The sequence below is a fragment of the Panthera tigris genome, chromosome B1, assembly GCF_018350195.1.
Source record: "Panthera tigris isolate Pti1 chromosome B1, P.tigris_Pti1_mat1.1, whole genome shotgun sequence".
NCBI lineage: Eukaryota > Metazoa > Chordata > Mammalia > Carnivora > Felidae > Panthera > Panthera tigris.
In genome coordinates this window covers 75,417,961-75,439,288 of record NC_056663.1, presented here as the reverse complement: position 1 = coordinate 75,439,288, position 21,328 = coordinate 75,417,961, and the positions used below count along the sequence as shown (strand labels likewise).

The following is a 21,328-nucleotide window of genomic DNA, read 5'->3' as shown; positions in this document are numbered from 1 at the left end:
GCAGGCTCTGGGCTGTCAGCACAGAGCCCAAAGCAGAGCTCAGACTCATGTCCTGCGAGATCATGACCTGAGCTGAAATTGGAAGTCAGACACTTCACTGACTGAGCCACCCAGGCACCCCGCCCCCACCCTTTTTCAATTTGATAAAGTCTCTGCTTCAGCCTATAGGGAATCTCTGTTTATTTGATTTACTCAGAAGAAAATTCTTAGTTTCTGCTGAAAATATGTGTTTGCAAAGTTGCAAATTCCCAATTACTCTTTATTCTAATATAATTTCCAGCTACCCACTGGTGATATTTGATAAATAGCTTTATTAGGTTTGATCCACTGTTCCATTTCTAAAAAATACTTCAAACAAAGAGCAGAAATCTATGTATATCAACTTAAATCATGAAATATGCTTGGTTGGAGCTGTAAGCAGTCATCAAGTTCCTGCAGTGTATAAAAGCATTGAGGCAGTTTCTTTCTTAAATAATTAATGATCAAAATAAGGAGATAATAAATCCTATGTGATATGAGTTTCCCTAGGCCTCACCAGCCAGTGAGATGAGAACAGTCCATCTCAACAACCACACGATATGTCTCCCTGGGTCTTCTGGCCTTCACCTGTCAACTAAGACCTTGGCCTTAGGGAGGGGTCTTAACCCATGGTCACAAGCAAGTGTGTCCACCACCACAGTTGCCACAGCAGTGCCTGGTGAGGCCCCTTTGGTTGGTGCTGTCTCCCTCTGCCCCTGCCTGGTCCCCACCTGAGAGTGCAGAGGTGCTGAGGTGCTGGCCCAGCACTGCCTTCCCTTGTGCCCTCAGGGCCAGAGCTGTGCCCTGTGTAGACAAGTGGGAGAAAGCCTCTCTCCTCTGCATCATTGTCTGTCACCAAAGCATCTCTGCTCACAGAGATCCTTGTGAAAAGACCTCCTTCGTTTTGCTACCTACAGCTTCTTTTTTAAAATGTTTGTTTATTTTTGAGAGAGACAGAGAGACACACACAGAGAGAGAGAGAGACAGAGGAAATATGAAGCAGGCTCCAGGCTCTGAGCTGTCGGCACAGAGCCTGACGCAGGGCTCGAACTCACAAACTGTGAGATGATGACCTGAGCCGAAGTCAGAAGCTTAACTGACTGAGCCACCCTGGTGCCTCAACCTACAACTTCTGTTTCTTCTCCGCTAGTGCTCGGATCAAGACCCCAGAGCTGGGCCAAGGATTAGAACAGACATGTCACCTTGCCCATATTGTCCTCCTCTCTTTCCTTTTTGTTTTTATGACCTTTGATATTCATACACTCGAATTTATGAAAGTCGATGCCACCACATCAGACCTGTGGGGAATGTCTGGATCTCGGTGATTCCAAGTTTAGGCTTCAGGAGTGTGTGGATTATATGCCCGTGGGTGTGGGGGAGAAGAGACTAGGAGCCTCTGGCAGAGTACTTGAAGAATGGTGTGGTGGTTCTTTTGGGAATGGGAGGGCTAAGTGGCAAACTTGTTTCACACTGTGAAAGTTATTAAGATCGTTCATGTAAAGCACCATGAAAAGAATTCAGTCTTTTTTCCTCCTTGACTCAGCCTCTTGCATTGGTCAGTCATTAATGTAAAGGTACCTTCCTCATTTGGATCAACAGGAAGTGGGAGACATAGCTTAGTTGTTCTCAGGCCTCCAGACACACCCTGAAAGTTGTACTTCTATCTTTTTCACCGAATCCTTCATCATAGCTTGTTTTCTTCTGTACTGCCTCTTTCTCAAAAGCAAAAAACAGAAACAAAAACATTCTGGTTTATTGAAGATCATGGCTCAGGTCTTCGGGAATTGGCCCCGGTGTAACAGTGACACTGGCTCTGGAATGCTCCATCCCGTTTTTTTTCCGTCTTTGTTTAAAGGAACAGTATTGTCCTCCCCCCCCCCCCCCCCATTAAGAGTGTCAGCCATTTAAACAAACTTTAGTCCACCTGTGAAGCCCACAGATGTGCTCCCAGAGTGTCAGAACTGATTGCCCAGATTTTCTTATCTCTAGGTTCATAGTGATACTCAGGTATTTTTTGATCACCCACGGAAAGCATTTTGTGTGCAGTGGGGCCTAGTGTTCCTTGGTGAGGCCTTGGCCACTGTGACGTTGTGATTTATAATAAGAAATACATATTGGGTCTCTGTCCTGTGTCTGGCACAGACCTCCTAAAACCCTTGGAATTTCCTACATGCTGAGAGGAACAAAGATGTGTTTGTTATGTTGATAAGGCCACTCCAGGACCCAAATCTGGGGATGGAGGCTGGTTGCCAGGAGACCCAACCATGTGATTAGAGGGTTACTTACAACTCTTGGTCCTACTCCCCTGACCTCCCGGGTTAAATCAGTCACCAACAGCCAGTGACTTAATCAACCGTGTCTCTGTAATAGAGCCTCCATAAAAATCCAAAAGGACCGGGTTCAGAAACCTTCCAGGTTGTTGAACACACAGAGATGTGGGGAGAACAATACCCTCGGAGAGAGCATGGAAGGTCTGCGCCCTTCCCCCACACCCTGCCCTATGCATCTCCACCATCCGACTGTTCCCCAGTTATATCCTTTTGTAATAAACTGGTGATCCAGGAAGTAAAATGTTGTTCTGAGTTCGGTGAGCCACTGCAGCGTATTATTTGATATCCAAGGAGGTTGTTGGAACCTCCCATTTATAGCAGGTCGGTCAGAAGCACAGGTGATAACCTTGGCCTGCGATGGTCATCTGAAGTGTGTGTACGCGGGCGACAGTCATGTAGGACCGAACCCTTCACCTGTGGACGCTATCTCCAGGTAGATACGGTCAGAATTGAGTTGAATTGAAGGACACCCTGCTGGTGCCTAGAGCCTTGCTGGCTTGTTGGTGTTGGGGCACCCCTTCTCCCTGTCCCCAGCTCCCATGTTGGAACTGGTGACCAGAACACCTTTCGCCGCCATATTTCCTCAGGGTCAACCACGAGAGTACGAGAGGGGGTTTGCACTGTGGAGTGGGTCTTTGCCTTTTTGTGCAGCTGCGGTCATTCAGCATCCACTATGAGCCAAAGTTTCTGGGACTATGAAACCACACTGTGAAAGAAGTCCCCTGCTCTGGTAGCACGTTGTACTGAGTGTCCGAGTGTTCTGAGACGCTGAAATAATTGTGAGTCTAGGTACCCGTGCTTTAGGAGAGGGCGGTGAGTGTAGTGGAGGGTGGGAGTAGCTCTGTCTTGGAGCAGGAAGCCCCGGAAGCCTTCCCAGAGAGGGTGACACTGAAGCTGGACCTTGCAGGATGACAAGACATCGGTGAGGCAGGGAACGGGGAGCACATTCCTAGTGAGGGTTACCGTGGGTGCAGACATGGAGGCAGAGCGATAGCAGACCCGGTGAGAGAGGAGGCAGTTCGTGAAGGTTGCAGCGTGAGGGCCCTCTGCAAAAGGGTGGTTCTGCCAGAAGAAGGAAGCCCTCCGCAGGTTTTAGGCAAGCGAGTGAGCCCCGGGGCTGGTAGGATGGCTGGCTCGAGAGTGGGGAGAGGATGCATCATGCGTCCACCTCGGGCCGTGACGAGTCCCGATGGGAGTGGATGTGGCAGACACTGAATGCAGCCGTGTTGTCGTTACAGGTATCTGATCCCTTGCAACCACATGATGCTGAGTCAGAGGTGGGCCGTGAAGGAGAGAGACTGTTACTCTGTTTCTGCGGCCAAGCTGCTCGCCCTGACCCCCGTCTGCTGCTCCAGCGGGATCACCCTGACTCTTGGGAACCAGGAGAGGGACTATATTCTCTGGTCAAAGTGTACGCATGATAGTTCAGGTAAAAGGAACTCGCCTAGTGAATAATCTTTAAACAAAAAGGATGCCAGATGCCATTCCTCCTCTGGATATGTGTCTCTTTGGGTAGACAGGGAATAATGCAGTGAGCCCCATTTCATTTATGAATGACTCGGGGAGGGTCTTTTCTGCTTTGTCTTATAAAAATTTTTTAAATGTTTATTTATTTTAGAGAGAGAGACAGACAGAGCTGGGGAGGGGCAGAGAGAGAGAGACACAGAATCCGAAGCAGGCTCCATGCTCCGAGATGTCAGCACAGAGCCCGATGTGGGGCTCGAACTCACGAACCACGAGATCATGACCTGAGCCGAAGTTGGATGCTTAACCGACTGAGCCACCCAGGCACCACCCACCAGACCTTTATTTTGACCAGGCTTTAGTGGCATCCTCAGAGTACATATATGAAAATATGTGCCACCATGTCTTTTTAAACAAAATGGGGGTAGAGATGTGGAGATGGTTGTAGCTAAGATAGAATTAGTCCTTATTCTAATTTCTAAGATGACCCTTTGTGCGTGCTTGCCTGCCAATAATATATCATCATAAAGCTTGAAATTTGTGATGTGGCAACAATATCTGATTCATTTCGTTGACCTACTTAGGTTTTTTGTTTTTTGGGTTTTTTTTTGAGTTTATTTATTTATTTTGATAAAGAGAATATTCACTCAGGTGGGGGAGGGGCAGAGAGAGAGAGAGAGAGAGAGAGAGAGAGAGAGAATCCCAAGCAGGGTCCATGCTGACAGCACGGGGTGGGAGCCGAGGAGTGCGGGGAAAAGCTTGATCCCAGGAATCATGAGATCATCACCTCAGCCAAAATCAAGAGTCGGAGAGTCAGATGCTTCACTGACTGAGCCACCCAGGTAACTCCGAGGGTTTTATTTGTTTTTAAATAGGGGCGCCTGGGTGGCTCAGTCGGTTAAGCGTCCGACTTCGGCTCAGGTCATGATCTCGCGGTCCGTGAGTTCGAGCCCCGCGTCGGGCTCTGGGCTGATGGCTCAGAGCCTGGAGCCTGCTTCCGATTCTGTGTCTCCCTCTCTCTCTGCCCCTCCCCCGTTCATACTCTGTCTCTCTCTGTCTCAAAAATAAATAAAAACGTTAAAAAAAATTAAAAAAAAATAAATACTCTGGTTTTGTTTTGTTGTTGTTGTTGTTGTTTGTTTGTTTTAATAGGAGTTATAGTACTTGTGCTATTTGCCAGTTACAGTTGATCTTGTACAAGTAAAATTTATTTATTTATTGAGAGACACGGAGTGTGCAAGCAGCAGGGAGGGGCAGAGGGAGAGAGACTCGTAAGCAGGCTCCACCCTCAGCGTAGAGCCCCACGTGGGGCTCCATCCCAGGACCGTGGGATCATGACCTGAGCTGAAATCAAGAGTCAATGCTCAGTTGACTGTGAGTCACCCAGGCCCTGCACAGGTAAAATTTAAATGGTCACCTATATCACCCTTGGCCCTCTGGCAGGCAGCTGAAACAAGGGGACATTTGTTCATCTTCGGTGGTCAGAAGTCTATTTCAGTTCAGGAACGTTCTGCCTTTCCTGTGACTGCTAGGAAAGAGTCCAACCCTGGTACTGACCCCAGTATTTCCAGTGTGTATTCTGATATCCCCCCAAACAATATCATCCTGTCTATCCAGGCACCATCTTGTTAGATAAAGTATATTTTCTCTAAGAGCTGGGCTACTTGACCAGGAAAATATCAGGGTGTTTGGTGTAGATGTAATTGTTACAAATTAAGGTGGTTGTATTCTTGGTCTTTAAGTAAAGATACAGTGATCATGGAAATTAATGATTTACTTGGCAGTACAAGTTATTTTAAATGTATTTTCCTATTAGGTAAACTAGTCCAGATATCTTCTATTTTCCTACCAATAGTCATTTTTTAGAACATATTTGACAACTGATGTCTTTTTTTATTTACTAAGAAAGTTGTTTCAAGAATGATTCTGGGGCTGACCTTGCTGCATAATTCGAAATTTAAATTAGACAAGCGATTGTCGAATGCCTACAACTTGCCACATTCTTTCCCTGTATTCACATTTAATCCTTTGAAGAAAGTAGTATTTCCATTTTACACAGGAAGAAACATACTCAGAGGAGTTGACTTGTTCAGGGCTACACAGCTGATGGGTCCTCTGATTCCAAATTCCACATTCTTTCCGCTCTCCCACTCTGGGATCGCCTTACAGTGGAGTGCCCTAATGGATGAACAGTGGCGTAGGTCGCTGGGTAGACAGGTAATGCAATTCATAATTCTGGTCTGGCCTGGCAGAGATTTAGATAATGAAGAGACAGGAAGCTTGCAAAGGTGTGGCATCGAACAAAGTGTGAACGGGGGTTGACGTGAGACAGCCTGTGCTTGAGTTGTGCTCCGCCCCTGAGTAGTTGGGTGATCTTTTGTCTCTGAGCCTCAGTTTCTTTGCCTGTAAATGGAGAAAATGATATCTGCCATATAGGGCTGTTGGGAGGGGTAGTGTTGAAAAAGCACCTGCCATGTAAGTTCTCCATTTAAGAAATGGTAGAGTTCATCGGGCTCTGTGCTGACACCTTGGAGCCTGGAGCCTGCTTCAGATTCTGCGTCTCCCTGTCTCTCTGCCCCTCCTCTGCTCATGCTCTCTCTGTCTCTCAAAAATAAATAAACATTAAAAAAAAGAAGAAGAAGAAAAGAAATGGTAGAGTTCTGGGGCACCTGGGTGGCTCAGTCGGTTAAGCATCAGATTCTTGATTTTGGCTCAGGTCATGATCTCACGGTTTGTGGGACTGAGCCCCACATCAGGCTCTGCACTGACAGTGTGGAGCCTTCTTCTCTCTCTCCCTCTCTCTACCCCTCCTCTGCTCTCTCTCTCTCAAAATAAATAAAATAAACTTAAAAAAAAAAAAAAGAAGTGGTGGAGTTCTAGGTCTCCTCTATGATTCTATAACTTCTATGAAGACAGACATTCTGTTCTTCTTAAAATCTAACCATTTTTTTACTCAGAAGTTACTAGAACTAAAGTAGCTGGCGGGACAAAATCTTAGCAGCCAAATGAGTCACATCTGTGTCCACTACCTTTGTCTCCCCACCTGTTGTACGTGTAAGCAGGGGGCTCGTTCTGACTCGTTTCTGCCTCCCGTGGCAGGGGCCGTGGAGCAGCCAGTGCCCCAGGTGTCGTCTCCGTCGGCCTGCATCGTGGAGTACGGCAAAGCCCTGGACATCAGCTACCTGCAGTACCTGTGGGAGGCCCACACCAACATCCTCCGCTGCATGAGGGACTGCCGAGTCTGGTCCGCCCTGTACGACGGAGACTCCCCTGACCCGGAGACGTTTGTCCAGAGTCTGACGGAGGACAGCGCCGTCGGCTCCCCCTATCCTGTGTTCAGGCTCCCACAGCAACTCCCCAGGAAGACGGGCTCTCCGCTGCCTCCAAGAAAGGAGAAGAGCCACACGGAGCTGGAGTGGGACGACAGCTATGACACCGGCATCTCCTCAGGGGCGGACGTGGGCTCCCCCGGGCCTTACGATGATCTGGAGAATTCGGGCCCGCCGGCACCAGTCGACCCCCCCAGACACATCCAGGAGATGAAGAAGAACGCCATCCTGCTCTTCAAAGGGTCCTACATCGAAGAGTCTGACTTCCAGGATGATGTGATGGTGTACCGGCTGTGTGCCGAGAAGGACTCTGAGGACACTAGGAAGGTACAGGCGGAAACCGCGAGGCCCGCAAGCCAAGCCCAGACTGAGGTTCAGGGTCCCGCCCTGAACAACGGCCCCCTGCCCAGCCCTCCGTCAGGCACAGATTCAGAGGAGGAACACGGTAGGGACAATTCAGACCTGTTCCCAAATGCGTCCAAGGGACCGAAACAAGAAGAGGAGGCGGCAACAGCCCCGCAACCGAGCGCGGAGTTAGCGCCTCCCATCTCCGAGGCTGAACACGATTCAAAGCCGATGGTCATTAACCCAGGGGGTGAAGATTTCATCGCCCAGTATGACCAAATCATTAAAGAACTAGATTCGGGCCCCGAGGGCTTGACAGAAGAGAATTTCCCCTCGCCTGGTGTCTTGCATCTCAAGGGAGAGCAAGAGGGGAAGGAAGGAGAGAGCAAAGGAGAAAAGGAGGACGAAGAGGAGGAGGCCGGGGAGAAGGCCCTGGAAGAGGAGGACGACTTTGATTCTTTTATAGCAGACACTCCCACCATCGACGCCGCGCCGTCCCCGTTTGGGGTGAGAGATGAGACTGCCTTTGCCAGTCAGCCTCCCGTGAGGACTCAGAGCACCCCGTTCACAGGTGATGATCTTCGCTCGCTTTCTGATTTCTGCTTTTGTAAGTACTTGGACGTATTGTAACGAGGAAGTACGGTAGGTGGAGGCAAGGAGCATTGCCACTTTACCTAACAGGGGGGAGAGTGGATTTGTGAAGAGCACAGAGAGGTGGTTTCATGTTACCTTGTCATTCTAGGGGTCTTTTTTGGACCCCAGCCAATCAGAGGATGCATTTCACAGCTGGGTAACTGCTTCCCTTGATATGTGTGTGATAAAATAATAGGACTGATGAAACCACACAAAAAATCCAGTCTCAGTATTTGATAGCCTCATTTCCCTTAGTCTACTAATTTTTCTCCATGGCATGTGTTTTTGTATAGAAAAAAGGTACGGTTTCCCCCACTAGAATCATAGGCTCCGCGAAGGCACAGGTGTTGGATTTTCTCTGCTCTTTCCCAGCACCTGAACAGAGAACAGAGCACAGGGCAGGTGCTCAGAATAGCTGCTGAATAAAGACAGCTGTATACACATGTCAGAGACCATTGGAGCTAGGTATGCCTTTGCCCCGGAGCTCATTTCAGGTAATTGCAAAATCTTTACCCAAAAATAAGTAGAGTGGACCCCCATAAACCTGTAACTCTGCCAACGAATGGGTGTGTTCCAGTATACATCCCTAACAACAGGTAGGAACCAGGTAAGAGCCCAAGGGATAGGTTAGGATATCAGACATGTGGATTGGGGTGAGGAGTTATGATAGAAAACATCATTAAATATTAGCCAGTAATATCTGAATCTGCAAATTGGGGTGCGGGGGGAACTGGCACAGGGGGCTCATCAAACTCAGGGAAGGCTGGTGTGGGACCCCTGAGCAGTGTCTAGGTAACCGGGAGAGATTCCCCCCCCTTTAGGGGCTGACACCGCAGAGGGTCAGACAGCGACGTTGGAGTCAGGCCTGTGGGGGGATTCCTGGCTGTAGCATGTCCAGCTCTGAGGTCCTAAACCCTCCCCTTTCTCCTGTGAGGACTGAATGGGAACCCCGGGGCGTGTGTGTTGTTATCACTCTTACAGGCAGCCCCCGGCAACCTTGGCTGAGGCTTGCCTTTCTCTGGCAGGCGGGGAGCAGCTTGGTGGGACCGGCCACCGTGCTCCACCTCCTTGGATCACCCAAAATAGATGAGATCACATTATCTTCCGGCCCAGTCTGGTAGGCTTCCTGTGATTTCAAGTGGCTCTTCCAGCCTCCTCCTGTATTTATTCATCTATTTACTGAGGCCTGAAGATTTATTTAAAGAGGGAGAGAGCTTTTAATTCCACAATTAAAAGGCTTGAGGTTCTAGTGGAGATAACATTTCAGTGTGAATGGGTTTTAATTAAAATTCAATCAGTCAGTCCATCAGAAGAAGGATTAGATAATCTCAGTTTGCCCAGGTGATAAGGGGAGGGGGCTGGGGGCAGGGTGGGGAGCAGGAGGGCCCTGGCTGCCTGAAGGGGGGCAGAAGTAACCTAGCACACACCCGAATTTTGCCTGGGGCCTGCCCCATTTACTCTGGCCCAGCTGGAAATCCCCACTTTGCAGAGCTCTTGGGGGTGTGAGGGCCACCCAGGGCTAATGAGGGTTGCTCTTTAGAACAGAACGCTGGCTTTCTTGTGAAAGAGCTTCGTCCCTGGGAAATATGTAAATTGCGGAAACAAAGTATAGCTTAGGGCAAGAAGAAAAAGGGAATACAACACTTTATCAAATAACATCAGTGTTTTGCATAGGATACACCTGAGAACCAACAAAATGTTGTGAGTTTTTTTTATACATATAGGTAATTTTAACCAAAACTTTGCTTTTTCCCTCCTCTGAAATTTGTACACAGCTTCAGGAAACATCTTTTCTCTTTCCATGTATATAAACTTTGTAGTTTCCAAACTCCTGAGTGTGTTGTGTAGCAGTAAGCGTAACTTCTGTCTCTCCATGGAATCCTGATTTCCACCGAAATGAATTTGCTTCTCAGGACGATCAAAGCATTCCATTTCATTTATCTAATTAACTCTATTTGTGCATTCAGCAGTCTTGTATTGATCTCCTAATATTTGGCAGGTTCTGTGCCAGATACTAGGACAGAAAACTGAAGGGATTCACAGATTTTCAGAGGAGAGATCAAGAAAGAATTGTACTCAGTGAGAAAAGCATTATTTTCTTAAGTTTATTTGTTTATTTTGAGAGAGAAAGAGACTCACAGAGTTGGGGGGGAGGGGTAGAGAGAGAGGGAGAGAGAATCCCAAGCAGGCTCCATGCTGTCAGCGTAGGGCCCGATGTGGGGCTTGATCCCACGACCCTGGGATCATGACTTGAGCCAAAATTAAGACTCAGACACTTAACCAACTGAGTCACCCAGGCGCTCCAAAGAAATGCATTATTAGTGATTGTGTGTCACACGTCTTAGGGGAGCCCAGTGGCGGGGGGAGTGGGAAAGACTTCACAGAAGAGGAGTACAAACAGCGGATAGAAGCTCTCAGGTAAAAGTGGCTCAGAATGATCGTCTGGAGAAGAGGAAACAACAGGCAGAAGACAAAGGAGCCTGACAGCGCAGGCACAGGTGTGACAGAGCGTGGATCCTGTGAGACAGTGAAGTGTCTGAGAGCGGAAGCCAGAAAGCTTGGTTGGTGCCACCTTATGGGGAGGGGGTCTTTGGGCCAAGCTGAGGAACAGGGACCTTGCGCTGCTGGCACTGAAGAAACCCTGGAAGCGTTTGAGTTGGCAAGTGATGTGACTGGGTCTGTGTTTGAAAGGCCAGCCTAGAGTAATAGGGAGAGAGAGAGCAGGTGGGAGCCTGCTGTCACTGTGGCAGAATTCAGAATGCACTCATGCTCTGAGTTCTGTTCCTCGGAACGTCTCACAGTCTGTATTCACACGTATGTGCCAAGATGTATTTACAAGGATGTCTGTTGAGGTGTTGTTTATAATAGAAAAAGACTGGAAACAACCCAAATGTCCACTAGTAGGAGACTGTTTTACGAATGTAGTACCCATGGTGACTGAATAGCTTGCAGCCTTGTGCTGAATGAGACCGCTCTGTATGTGCTGCTATGGGACAGTCTCTAGGGTAGAGTGTTCGATGGAAAAGCAAGGTGCAGGATAGGGTGTGGAAGATGTCATCATTTGATCAAAAAAAAAAAAAAAAAAGAACCAGGATACACACACACACACACACACACACACACACACACACACACACGTGTGCGCGGGCAGAGGCAAGGCAGTGTGTTGGTGAAAAGAAGCAGCACTGGAAACAGATGGGCTGGATTACAGTTGTGACTTTTCATTTATTGGCCATGTACACTTAGCGTTCTGCCTCATCGTTCAATGAGGATAATCAACTTCGTAGGCTCCTGTAGAATATTTAAGTAAGTTGATACATGAAAAGTGTGGAACACTTAGAACACTGCCTGGCACGTAGTGATTAGTAAATGTTTTAAATAATAATTCAATTATTCTATTATATATGTATTATTATATTCTATATATAATATATAGAATATATATAGAATATATACATTCTATATATATTCTATATATATTCTCTCTCTATATATATCTATATATATAATCTATATGTCTATATATATTCTATATATATAATATATAGAATATATATATAGAATATATATATAGAATATATATTCTATATATATTCTCTCTCTATATATATATATATATTTATATATCTATATATCTATATATATATTCTATATATATAGAATATATATATAGAATATATATATATTCTATTATATATGTGTATATATATTTCTGGAAGAACACGTTCTAATCTGTTAACAGGGGTTGCCTCCAGGGATGAAGGCTATTCTTTATTTTATAGTTCTGAACTGTTTGAAGAAAACTAAAAAAAAAAAAAAAAAAATCATTTAAATCTCTACTAAAATAGAAAGACCATTGCTGGAGTCAAGACAAGCAACCATGGGATTCAGACCTCAGGCAGAGCTGGCAGAGAGGTGGCAGTGAAGGCCCACATTCAGGAGGTATTTCCAGCATGGGCAGCAGAGCCAAGGCACGGAATTGATGGCCGCTCCATTCTTGGAGTTAGAGAAAAGAGGAGGAGCGGGCGGGTAGGTGGGGGCAGGGGAAGAGGGCACATGAGAGGGGAGAGACGTGAATGACACGTTGTCTTGTTATTCTGAGAAATTAGTATTTGCTGGGTGGGGAGTTTGCCTGTCCTAGAAGAAGAGAGGAAGAAGAAACACACTGCCCACCCCACCCCGCACACACACCTGTGGCTTTCTAAATTGTAGCTGAGTTTTTTCTGTTTTCAGCTGCTTAAGAGTTTCCCCTAGCAACTGTTTGTTGCCAAGCAGTTTTTTTTTTAAGTGCTGGAAATCAACTAAGAATAAAAGAGGAATTTGAAAGGGTTTCTTATTGCACATGCCTAAGAAGTTGTAATTAATGTCATTAGTGGATTATGACAGTTGCTGGTCTTGACCTAACGTTCTGTCATTCAGAACAGAGATGGTGATGCCACTCGCTCTCCACAGGGGGCTGGTCTGTTTCCCTCCCCTGTAGTAGCAGTGGACTGTACCTGCTCTGCCCTGGGCACCTGCAAGGTCGGCACATCTCATGTGCATTGGATGGCTACACGGGCAAAGTACAGTCTCGGGCCATGGGAGGGCAGGGTTGGACTCTCATTAAGGACATGTGTTTGTTTATAGGGGATTCTATCTACCTCAAGGGACTGAATTCACCTGTCTTGGCTTCCTCTGGAGGAAAATAGATGCTGAGCCAGGAACTGCAGGGCAGTGGGGGAGGGGGCGGGAGGGGAAGAAAGGGAAGACCTGGCCGGGAGTCAGGGAGGATGAGGGCAGTAGCCTTCACCTTGTACCTCTACCTGAAAAGCTTGAATTGGGTTGTGATGCCTTCAGAAGAGTTACTAGTGACGTTTCCAGGGTTTTTGATGAAGCCTCTTTAAGGTGCTTTCAAAGTGGGATTCTCATCCGGTTTCTGAATGTGTTTGGCACACTCCCAGTTGTGTTTTGTGAGCAGGGCCTCTGCGAAGGCTCTCTACTCAGAGAGTTCATTGAACGCCTGTGTTGTGGAAAGTGAGGAGCTCTGTCCATCCCAGAGATGGGGAAGTTGAGGCTCATCTAAATACATGAGGGGGTAGTACCTTTCTGTTTGAGGCCCCAGTAGAAACATCCTCTGCAACCCCAGCGACAGGAATATTGCCATCATCCAGGGGTAAAGGGTTTAGGTTTGGTGTTCCCAATTCTCACAGATGGCTTCTCTTTTCTTGCAAAGGGTTTTACTGTCTTACACCACCAAGGCTTCTGAATTAAGCATCTTGTGGTAAAGTATGTTTTTGTTAAACTCGTATTAATGTTGGTGAAATCTTCGTAAGGCACGTGTATTCATCAAGGGTGATGTGCTTTTGTTATAAAGATGCCGTGGTTTAGAGGCATCATCAATAGCTCCACTGGGGGAAATGCAGAATTCTCATTCATTTTGCTTAATGGACCGCTTTTATGGTAAAAATGGAAAATGTCTTCAAGTAATTTTATTAATGCCAGATTAATTTTTTTGATTTTCCCTGTCTTCAATGAATTCCCACATAAAGCACATTAATTTTCTCACGATCCAAATTAGTCAAAGCCTCTTTTTGCCTAATTATTTATGAACTACTTTTGCAGTCATATAGATTTTCTTTCTTGAGGAACCTATGACGCCTCAAACTATACCTCCCCAAATTGAGTCTCTCTTCTCCCTCCCTCCCCTCCTCCACCGGAAGATTAAAGTATTGTTACCCAGGTGCCCAATGCCATTAAAATTACAGCCCAGGCCTCATTCACCCCTGGTTTTTCTCTTCTTCCGATTCTTCCACATGGTGATATTTCACAAGACGGGATCTTTCTCTGGGTGCTTCTTGTGGATAGACAATCCCTGTTCACATGTTGCTACTTGGCAAACATAGTTTGTGTGTGTTTGCTATTCTTTACTAGCACAAAGGTTTTTTTGTTACTAAAACTTTTGCTGGTTTCTGATGTTTGTGTGAAGCCCTACAGTATGTGTCTTCATGAGGTGATTGAATATCATGGTTTTGAGCTCTGGCAGTTCCGGGAAATATGGCAACGTTATGGAGTATATTTTAATTTTAAAAAAATTTTTTTTAACGTTTATTTATTTTTGAGACAGAGAGAGACAGAGCATGAACGGGGGAGGGTCAGAGAGAGAGGGAGACACAGAACCTGAAACAGGCTCCAGGCTCTAAGCGGTCAGCACAGAGCCCGTATTTTAATTTTTTTTAATGTTTGTTTATTTTTGAGAGAGAGAAAGCTTGAGCAGGGGAGGGGGCAGAGAGAGGAGTGGGGGGCAAAGGATCTGAAGCAGGCTCTCCACTGACCGCAGCGAGCCCGACGCAGGGCTCAAACTCATGAACCATGAGATCATGACCTGAGCTGAAGTTGGACCCAAGTGCCCCGAAGTGTATCTTTAAAATTATGCTTCCTCTGACTTTTTTCAAGGTCTGTGATAATTTTCAAAACTTCAAAACTGCTCATAGAGTCAAAATACCAGCTCCCATGCACGTATCCCTGCTTTCTCCTGGTGGTGGTGGTTTGCTTCATGTTCTGCTTTGAGGCAGGAGAAGATCTGGCTCAATTTGCTGTTTCTGTATTTGATCTGCACCTGGTGGACCCACGGTTTGGGAGCAGTGGCCCCGGTGCCTCCTGAGTTGTCAAGGAAAGATGTCATCTGTGCTGAGCCAGCCCTGACGCCTTGTGCTCTTCCTGCAGGCCCATTCATCAGCGTGGTCCTGTCAAAGCTGGAGAACATGCTGGAGAACTCTCTACATGTTAATTTGCTACTTATCGGGATCATTACTCAGCTAGCCAGCTACCCACAGCCTCTCCTGCGCTCCTTTCTGCTCAACACCAACATGGTCTTCCAGCCAAGTGTCCGCTCCCTCTATCAGGTACATTAGCTGAGCCCATATCCATACCTGTTGATTTTATGGGTGCTAAGGAGAGGGCTGCTTCTCTCCTTTCCCCTGTTATTTTGTTGTTTTTCTAAAATCCCTCGGTTCTAATTCACTTGCTCTCCTTCCCCGTCCTATGACACCAGTTGTGTGGATTATTCTAGACAAACTGCAAAGCTTCATTTAGCTTGATGTTTCGAGGGCGCCCTACCAAGAACACCCAGGCTGTTAAAAACAAGCAAATGCCTGATATCATAAAAGTTCCGGCAACGAGGGCTGTACCAGAAAGATGTATCGATAACTGAGGGTGGGATTCCATTGTGGAGCATTCACATCATTAATGTCGCTTTTGACAGGTCCTTGCATCTGTGAAAAACAAGATTGAGCAGTTTGCTTCTGTGGAGAGAGACTTCCCGGGGCTCCTCATACAAGCCCAGCAATACCTGCTCTTCCGAGTGGACATGTCTGACATGACCCCCGAGTCACTAACCAAAGGTAAGTCATGTGTCTCCTCTGTGTCTCTCCTCCAACTGTTCTTCCGTTTCCCCAGCCTCCTGACTTGGGCTCACAGATGCTGTGCTGGCTCCTGGGCCTTAAAAGCATCTAAATACATCTTCATTTTCCCCAACAGGGGAGAGCCGCCTCTTCGCGTTCTGCAACCTAAAGAAAAGTCTCCCCTGCTTGCACCTGGCCTGCTCCCGGCTGGGAGGGCTTAGTAGGACATTTGCTTGCCTCCCCGATAGTGGTCAGGGAGGAGTGCTGCGTGTTGTTGCTTGGCTAGAATAAATAACTTGGCGTGTGTGGGCCAGAAAGAGGCATTATGTGCACACCCTGAGCCATTTTTTGGCCAGTCCTGCCCTGAGGAGGGCATCTGTTCTCTTTATTATGTTTTCAGAGACTCTTAGGCCCCAAATAAATGTGCTTTAGGGCTCTGGAAGGTAAAAACTATTCATTTGGACTGGGAGAAGGAAAGCTTCTGCTCAGCCTCAAGTTTCTGAGAGTAGTGCCTTTTCGTCAGCTCTAGTGGTGCCAGGCGGGGGGAGGGTGGTGGTCGGAGCCGAGCAGGAGAGCCCAGGATGGTCCTGCGGGCTGGCCAGGCCTGGGGAGCACCTCTGCTTTGCCTCGCTTCAGCTCAGGCTGGACGGGTTTGATGGCCAGTTGTATTCTGAGCCAAGATTTAGGCCGAGATGAGTGCAAACTAGTAAATGCCCCATATTACACTGGCTTTTGCTCATCACACGACCCGGACAAGCCAGGCTTCCTTGTGGCCGGTGAACAGTGGAGAGCGTGGGGCTCCCAGTTTCCGGCTAAAGGCGTGCGATCAGAAACAAGATTGAGAGTGAGAGGCAGAAATGTAACTTGGGGCAACTTTTAAACCTGTAAAGGGAGCTGAAAGATCCCAGAACTCTGATGGCTTGACCTTGTCTCTGTGTAGCTATTTCCTCTTGGTCACTGGGCCTCACTGAGCCTCCTGTTCCTTGACTTTTAAATGAAGAATTTGTTTTCTATCTCAAGTCCTTTTGGCTGTAGAGCTCTGACTGTGAAGAGCCTTCAGGGCACTGCAAGGCAGACTTTGAAAGACAGGTGGGCCTGTGCCACTGGGAGATGAGGGGGCAGGCTCCAAGCTTTGGCCCTAGAGAAGAGTAGTCCAGGCTGGGCCGGGCCATTCACGGAGGGGGAGTAGCCCCCACGTCTCTGTGGAAAGGTGGGCTGTGGGCCCGCGTGGCCTCTCCTAGCTCCTGGACTACTGGTCTGTTAGTTGTGTTCCTCCTGAACCTGGAGCACACCTCTGTAGCTCACCCTGTGAGCATTAGCTTTTGTTCACTGCAGCAACTCAGTGGTTTAAGAGAAAGTCATTTATGAGTGCTCACGAGTCTGTGTGGTTGCCCGGGTTTTCTGATCTGGGCCAGCCTCGGCTGATTTTGCCTGGACTTGCTTATGTGTGGCCATCAGCGGGTGGCTGGATGTCTGGGATGGCCTCACTCATATGGGTAACGGTTTCTGGCTGGGGTGATGGGGATCATGGGGGTCTGTATTACTCATCATCCAGAGGGTTCGCCCCGGCTCGTCAACATCACGGCTGTAGGTTTGCAAGAACGAGAGCAGGATTGTACAAAATCTTTTGAGGCTCTGTCTCGGGACCCAAACAAGGTCAATTCTGCTACATTCTGTTGGGCAACGCAAGTCATGGGGTCAGCCCAGGTTCAAGAATGGAGCCAAACTTCCACCTCTCCATGGCAAGGGCTAGAAGAATTGTGGGCATTTTTACAATCTGTAGATGGAAGGTGGCATGCCTCTTCTTACATTACACTCCATGCTTGGTCTTCATTTGTAGTTTTCAATTTGTAATGTGCTTTCCGAGGCAATCTTGTTTTCAGATAGCACGGTGCAGTGGGTGAGAAGGATACTACTGGCTTCATTTTCATATAAGGCAACCGAAATTAGGTGCCTGGAGTAGTCCGCCAGGGTCATGAGGCTCAGGTGCCTGAGCCTGTCTTGCCCAGTGTGTGGAGCCCAGGGCACAGACGCTGACTGGCTTCCTAGGCTTTCCTTGACCCACATACTCCAGGTGAGGGGTGGTGGGGTGGGGAGTGGCGGGGATCACTCATACCTTGTGCTATGTCCTGGACTGTTTCTTGGCTGTGGATGCCAGGTATGTGCCCAGGGGAACTTGTTCTCACCACATACAGTTGTCAAATGAGCCATAATTGATGCTTTCTAAGGTCTGTAATGTTCAGGGGGCTTTGACTTGTGAGAAGCTTCTCTCGGGGAAGAAGACTTTTCCTTTAACAGAATTGTTCAGGTAAACTTTCCAACTTCTTTCATATTGGCAAAGTGACACCCTCCTCTCAACTTAAAAAGTCTCTAAACTTTCTCACAGAATGAGAAAGGTGTCTGTCCCCTTGCACAAAGCTGACCACCAAAGCATTGAGTGTGATGCGATTGCCTATAAATGAGTTGAATCCAGGAGCTCGAGCGTCATGGTAATGGGCCAGACACTGGGGTTTTCCATGTTTGTGAGCTGTGTACTTTGTCTAGCACTGTGGACGTGGTGGGTGGGGGGAGCCTGTAACGGATTTCTCACCTGACTTTTAAATCTTGCTAGTATTAGTCTTGAAAACCGTCTGTTGCAGCTTTTCAGACCTAGGGCAGCATTTCAGAAAACCACTCCCGATTCTGACATTTATTTATACTTCTCTTCTTCCCTGCCTTTTTCTTCAGGTGCTTGTGCGTGCTTGCTGAGTCCTCTGATGATGGGTGGAACTCGGGTGCCTGCAGCGAGTTCCCCCATCATGCAGGTGCTCTACTCCCTTGGCCTCCTGACAGCCCTGTAAAAAACGAGCCAAAGGGGTGCCTGGGTGGCTCAGCCAGTTAAGCGTCCGACTTTGGCCCAGGTCATGATCTCACAGTTCGTGGGTCGAGCCCCGTGTTGGGCTCTGTGCTGACAGCTCAGAGCCTGGATCCTTCTTCGGATTCTATGTCTCCCTCTCTTTCTGCCCCTCCCCCATTTGCACTTTCTCTCCCTCTCAAATATAAATAAGAACATTAAAAAAAAAATAAAAAACAAAAAAACGAGCCTCCTCACTAATGGCTTCAAATAGGGACAAACTTCCTATGCCAGCTGTCACTTTGTCATCCTTGAGACTGTTGATCTCTGGGATCAGCCACTTCCCCTCAAATACTTTCCAAACCACAGAGGTTGTATTTGCTTGTATTTAGTTATCTTCAGAGTCCTTTCACTGATCATGAATTCTGGGAGGGAGGGAGGTCAGGTGGGTGGTATTTCCATTTTACAGAAAAGGAAACAGAGACGTTATATGATAAGCTAGTTGCCAGGTAGGAATCATAACTTGGTTCTCCTTGCTTTTGAACTGAGAGCTTGATGGAGCTTTGTGATACCCTGAGAGGCCACTCCCGTGCTAACAGCACAGCCTGCTGGGAGGGTTTCCCTGCAAATCTTAGGTCTCCCTCACTGGGCACGCTCCTGCTGCTGCCTTATTAGTGAAGACAATTTTGATTCTTGGATTCAAGTGGGTAAATGAGCCTTGGTGATGACACTTTTTTAAAGTCATGACACTTTTTGAATTCATGGATGAAGCTAGAATAATGAACCACAAAAACCCTTTTTTTGGGAGGAAGGAGGAGTGAATTTGAAAGAGAAAGATGGAGATGAGGAAAATGAACCATCCAGGGAGGTCAGTTGTAGGGAAGAGCTGTTGTTGGTCAGTTCCTTCCCTCATTCGTTCATTCAGTGAATGTTTATTAGCTTCTGCTATGAATAAGGAAGTGGGTTGGGTGTTGTGAAGGACACATCGCCTAGGGGCTCAGCTCTCAGAAAACTCAAGGTCTGATAGAGGAGGAAAAACAAACAATACAAGGTTAAAGGGCCACATTGGCCTTTGCTGGTTAATAAAATGGGGTGGGAGGCTAGAGCAGGGAACAACATTTGGGGCAGGAAACAGGAAGTCTGTGAAGTCAGTGGCAGCTGAATTGCTGATGATATGATGGATGACCCATCAAGAGGTCCCTGTGTACATTATGCCTACTGGCTCATTTTTTTTTTTTTTTTACCTCTTGTTTGTTGATTTATTGAGGTATAATTAACATACAATATTAGTTTTCAGTGTACAACATTGATTCAACAATTCTATGCACTACTCAGTGCTCATCACGGTGAGTGTAGTCACCACCTGTCACCAAACAACATCATTACAGTGTTATTGACTTTATTCCCTCTGCTTTACTTTTTGTCTTATAACTAGAAGTTTATACCTCTTAATCCTCTTCATCTGTTTCAACCGTCTCCCTACCCATCCCTCCTCTGGTGACCATCAGTTTGTTCTCTATATTTAAGTCTGTTTTTTGTTTTTCTTTGTTCATTTGTGTTGTTTCTTAAATTTCACATGTAAGTGAAATCATACGGCATTTGTCTTTTTCTGTGTGACTTATTTCACTTAGCAGAATACTCTCCAGGTTCGTCCACGTTGTTGCAAAAGGCAAGAGCTCGTTCTTTTTTATGGCTGAGTAATATTCCATTATATATGTACTATATCTTCTTATCCACTCATCCATTGATGGACATTTAGGTTACTTCTGTATCTTGGCTCTTGTAAATAATGATGCAGTAGAGGGATGCATAGATCTTTCAGATTAGTGTTTTTGTTCTTTTTGGGTAAATACCCAGAAGTAGAATTACTGGATCATACGATAATTCTATTTTTAATTTTATTGAGGAACCTCCATACTGTTTTACACAGTAGCTGCACCACTTTGCATTCCCACCAAACAGTGCAATAGGGTTCCTTTTTCTCCACACCCTCGCCAACACTTGTCATTTCTTGTTTCTGATTTTAGCCATGCAGACAGTTGCAAAGTGAGATTTCATTGTGGTCTCATTATTCAGGTCTTTTGCCCATATTTAATTGGATTATTTGTGTTCTGGGGGTTGAGTTTCCTATTGACTCACTTAATCCTTACAACTCTGTGAGCTTTTGACACGTGAGGACATTAAAGTACAGAGAGGTAAAGCAACCTCCCTGATGTCACTCAGCCACTAAGTGGCAGAGTGTGTGCTCTTCTTAACCACTGCACTGGGGTCTCTTGAGGCTAGTGAGATCTAGAGGAGCAGAGATATGGGGAAGAGAATTCCATGGATAGTGCAGGTCTTGGCCTGGGATTACTGCCTATGGGTGTCCCATTTCTCACTTGTAGCCAGGCCAGCTTCCTTTGTGAGTTTTGCTGGACCCTTTGAAGAGCTGTGGTGCTGGAGGACTCCCGTGGGGGTCCCAGAGGGTGGTCTCCAAGGCTGGCCATGGACCTCAGTGATCTCAATACTTTTGTCCTCACTTTCTTGTCCGGACGTGTTGTGTGTTTCTGCTGAAAGGTGGCAGCAGACAGATCCTCTACAACTTTCCCAGTTCTTCATGGAATGAAGTGTGATAAACTCTAATCTAAAAGATATTTAAAGCAGTAAAGCAGAGGATTTTTTTTTCACACTAAAGACTATAGTAGTGAGATGTGGAAAGTACTATAAATGTCAAGAATTTTTAGTACTGTAGTTAAGCGACACTCTGAGAAGTGTTGAAAAATGGGACTGAATTCTAAAAAGCAGCCAAAATAATGAAGAACTTGAATATAATGATTTATAAAGAGTAGTGAGCCTATTTGAGTAGGGGCAGACGGACACATAAATAATTCCTATAAATATATGAAGGCTGGAGATATTTAAGAATTAAATAGTGGGGAAAGTTGAACCATTTTAATTAGTAAAACTGATTTGATGTGGAAATGCAAATCATTTGAATATGTTCAAGTTTGGGCTCAT

The 21,328-nt window shown here is 46.6% G+C and overlaps 1 protein-coding gene across 4 annotated transcripts in view; it reads left to right on the top strand.

Annotated features, from left to right (window-relative positions):
* FHIP1A (FHF complex subunit HOOK interacting protein 1A) overlaps positions 1-21,328 on the top strand; it is a 284,213-nt gene that overhangs the window by 260,978 nt on the left and 1,907 nt on the right. For all 4 annotated transcript variants that reach the window (XM_042983773.1, XM_015538394.2, XM_042983775.1 and 1 more), the window contains 4 exons: positions 3,587-3,777; positions 6,912-8,057; positions 14,822-15,000; positions 15,360-15,498. In XM_042983773.1, coding sequence (XP_042839707.1) covers positions 3,587-3,777; positions 6,912-8,057; positions 14,822-15,000; positions 15,360-15,498 — 1,655 coding nt within the window. The remainder of the gene's footprint in view (positions 1-3,586; positions 3,778-6,911; positions 8,058-14,821; positions 15,001-15,359; positions 15,499-21,328) is intronic.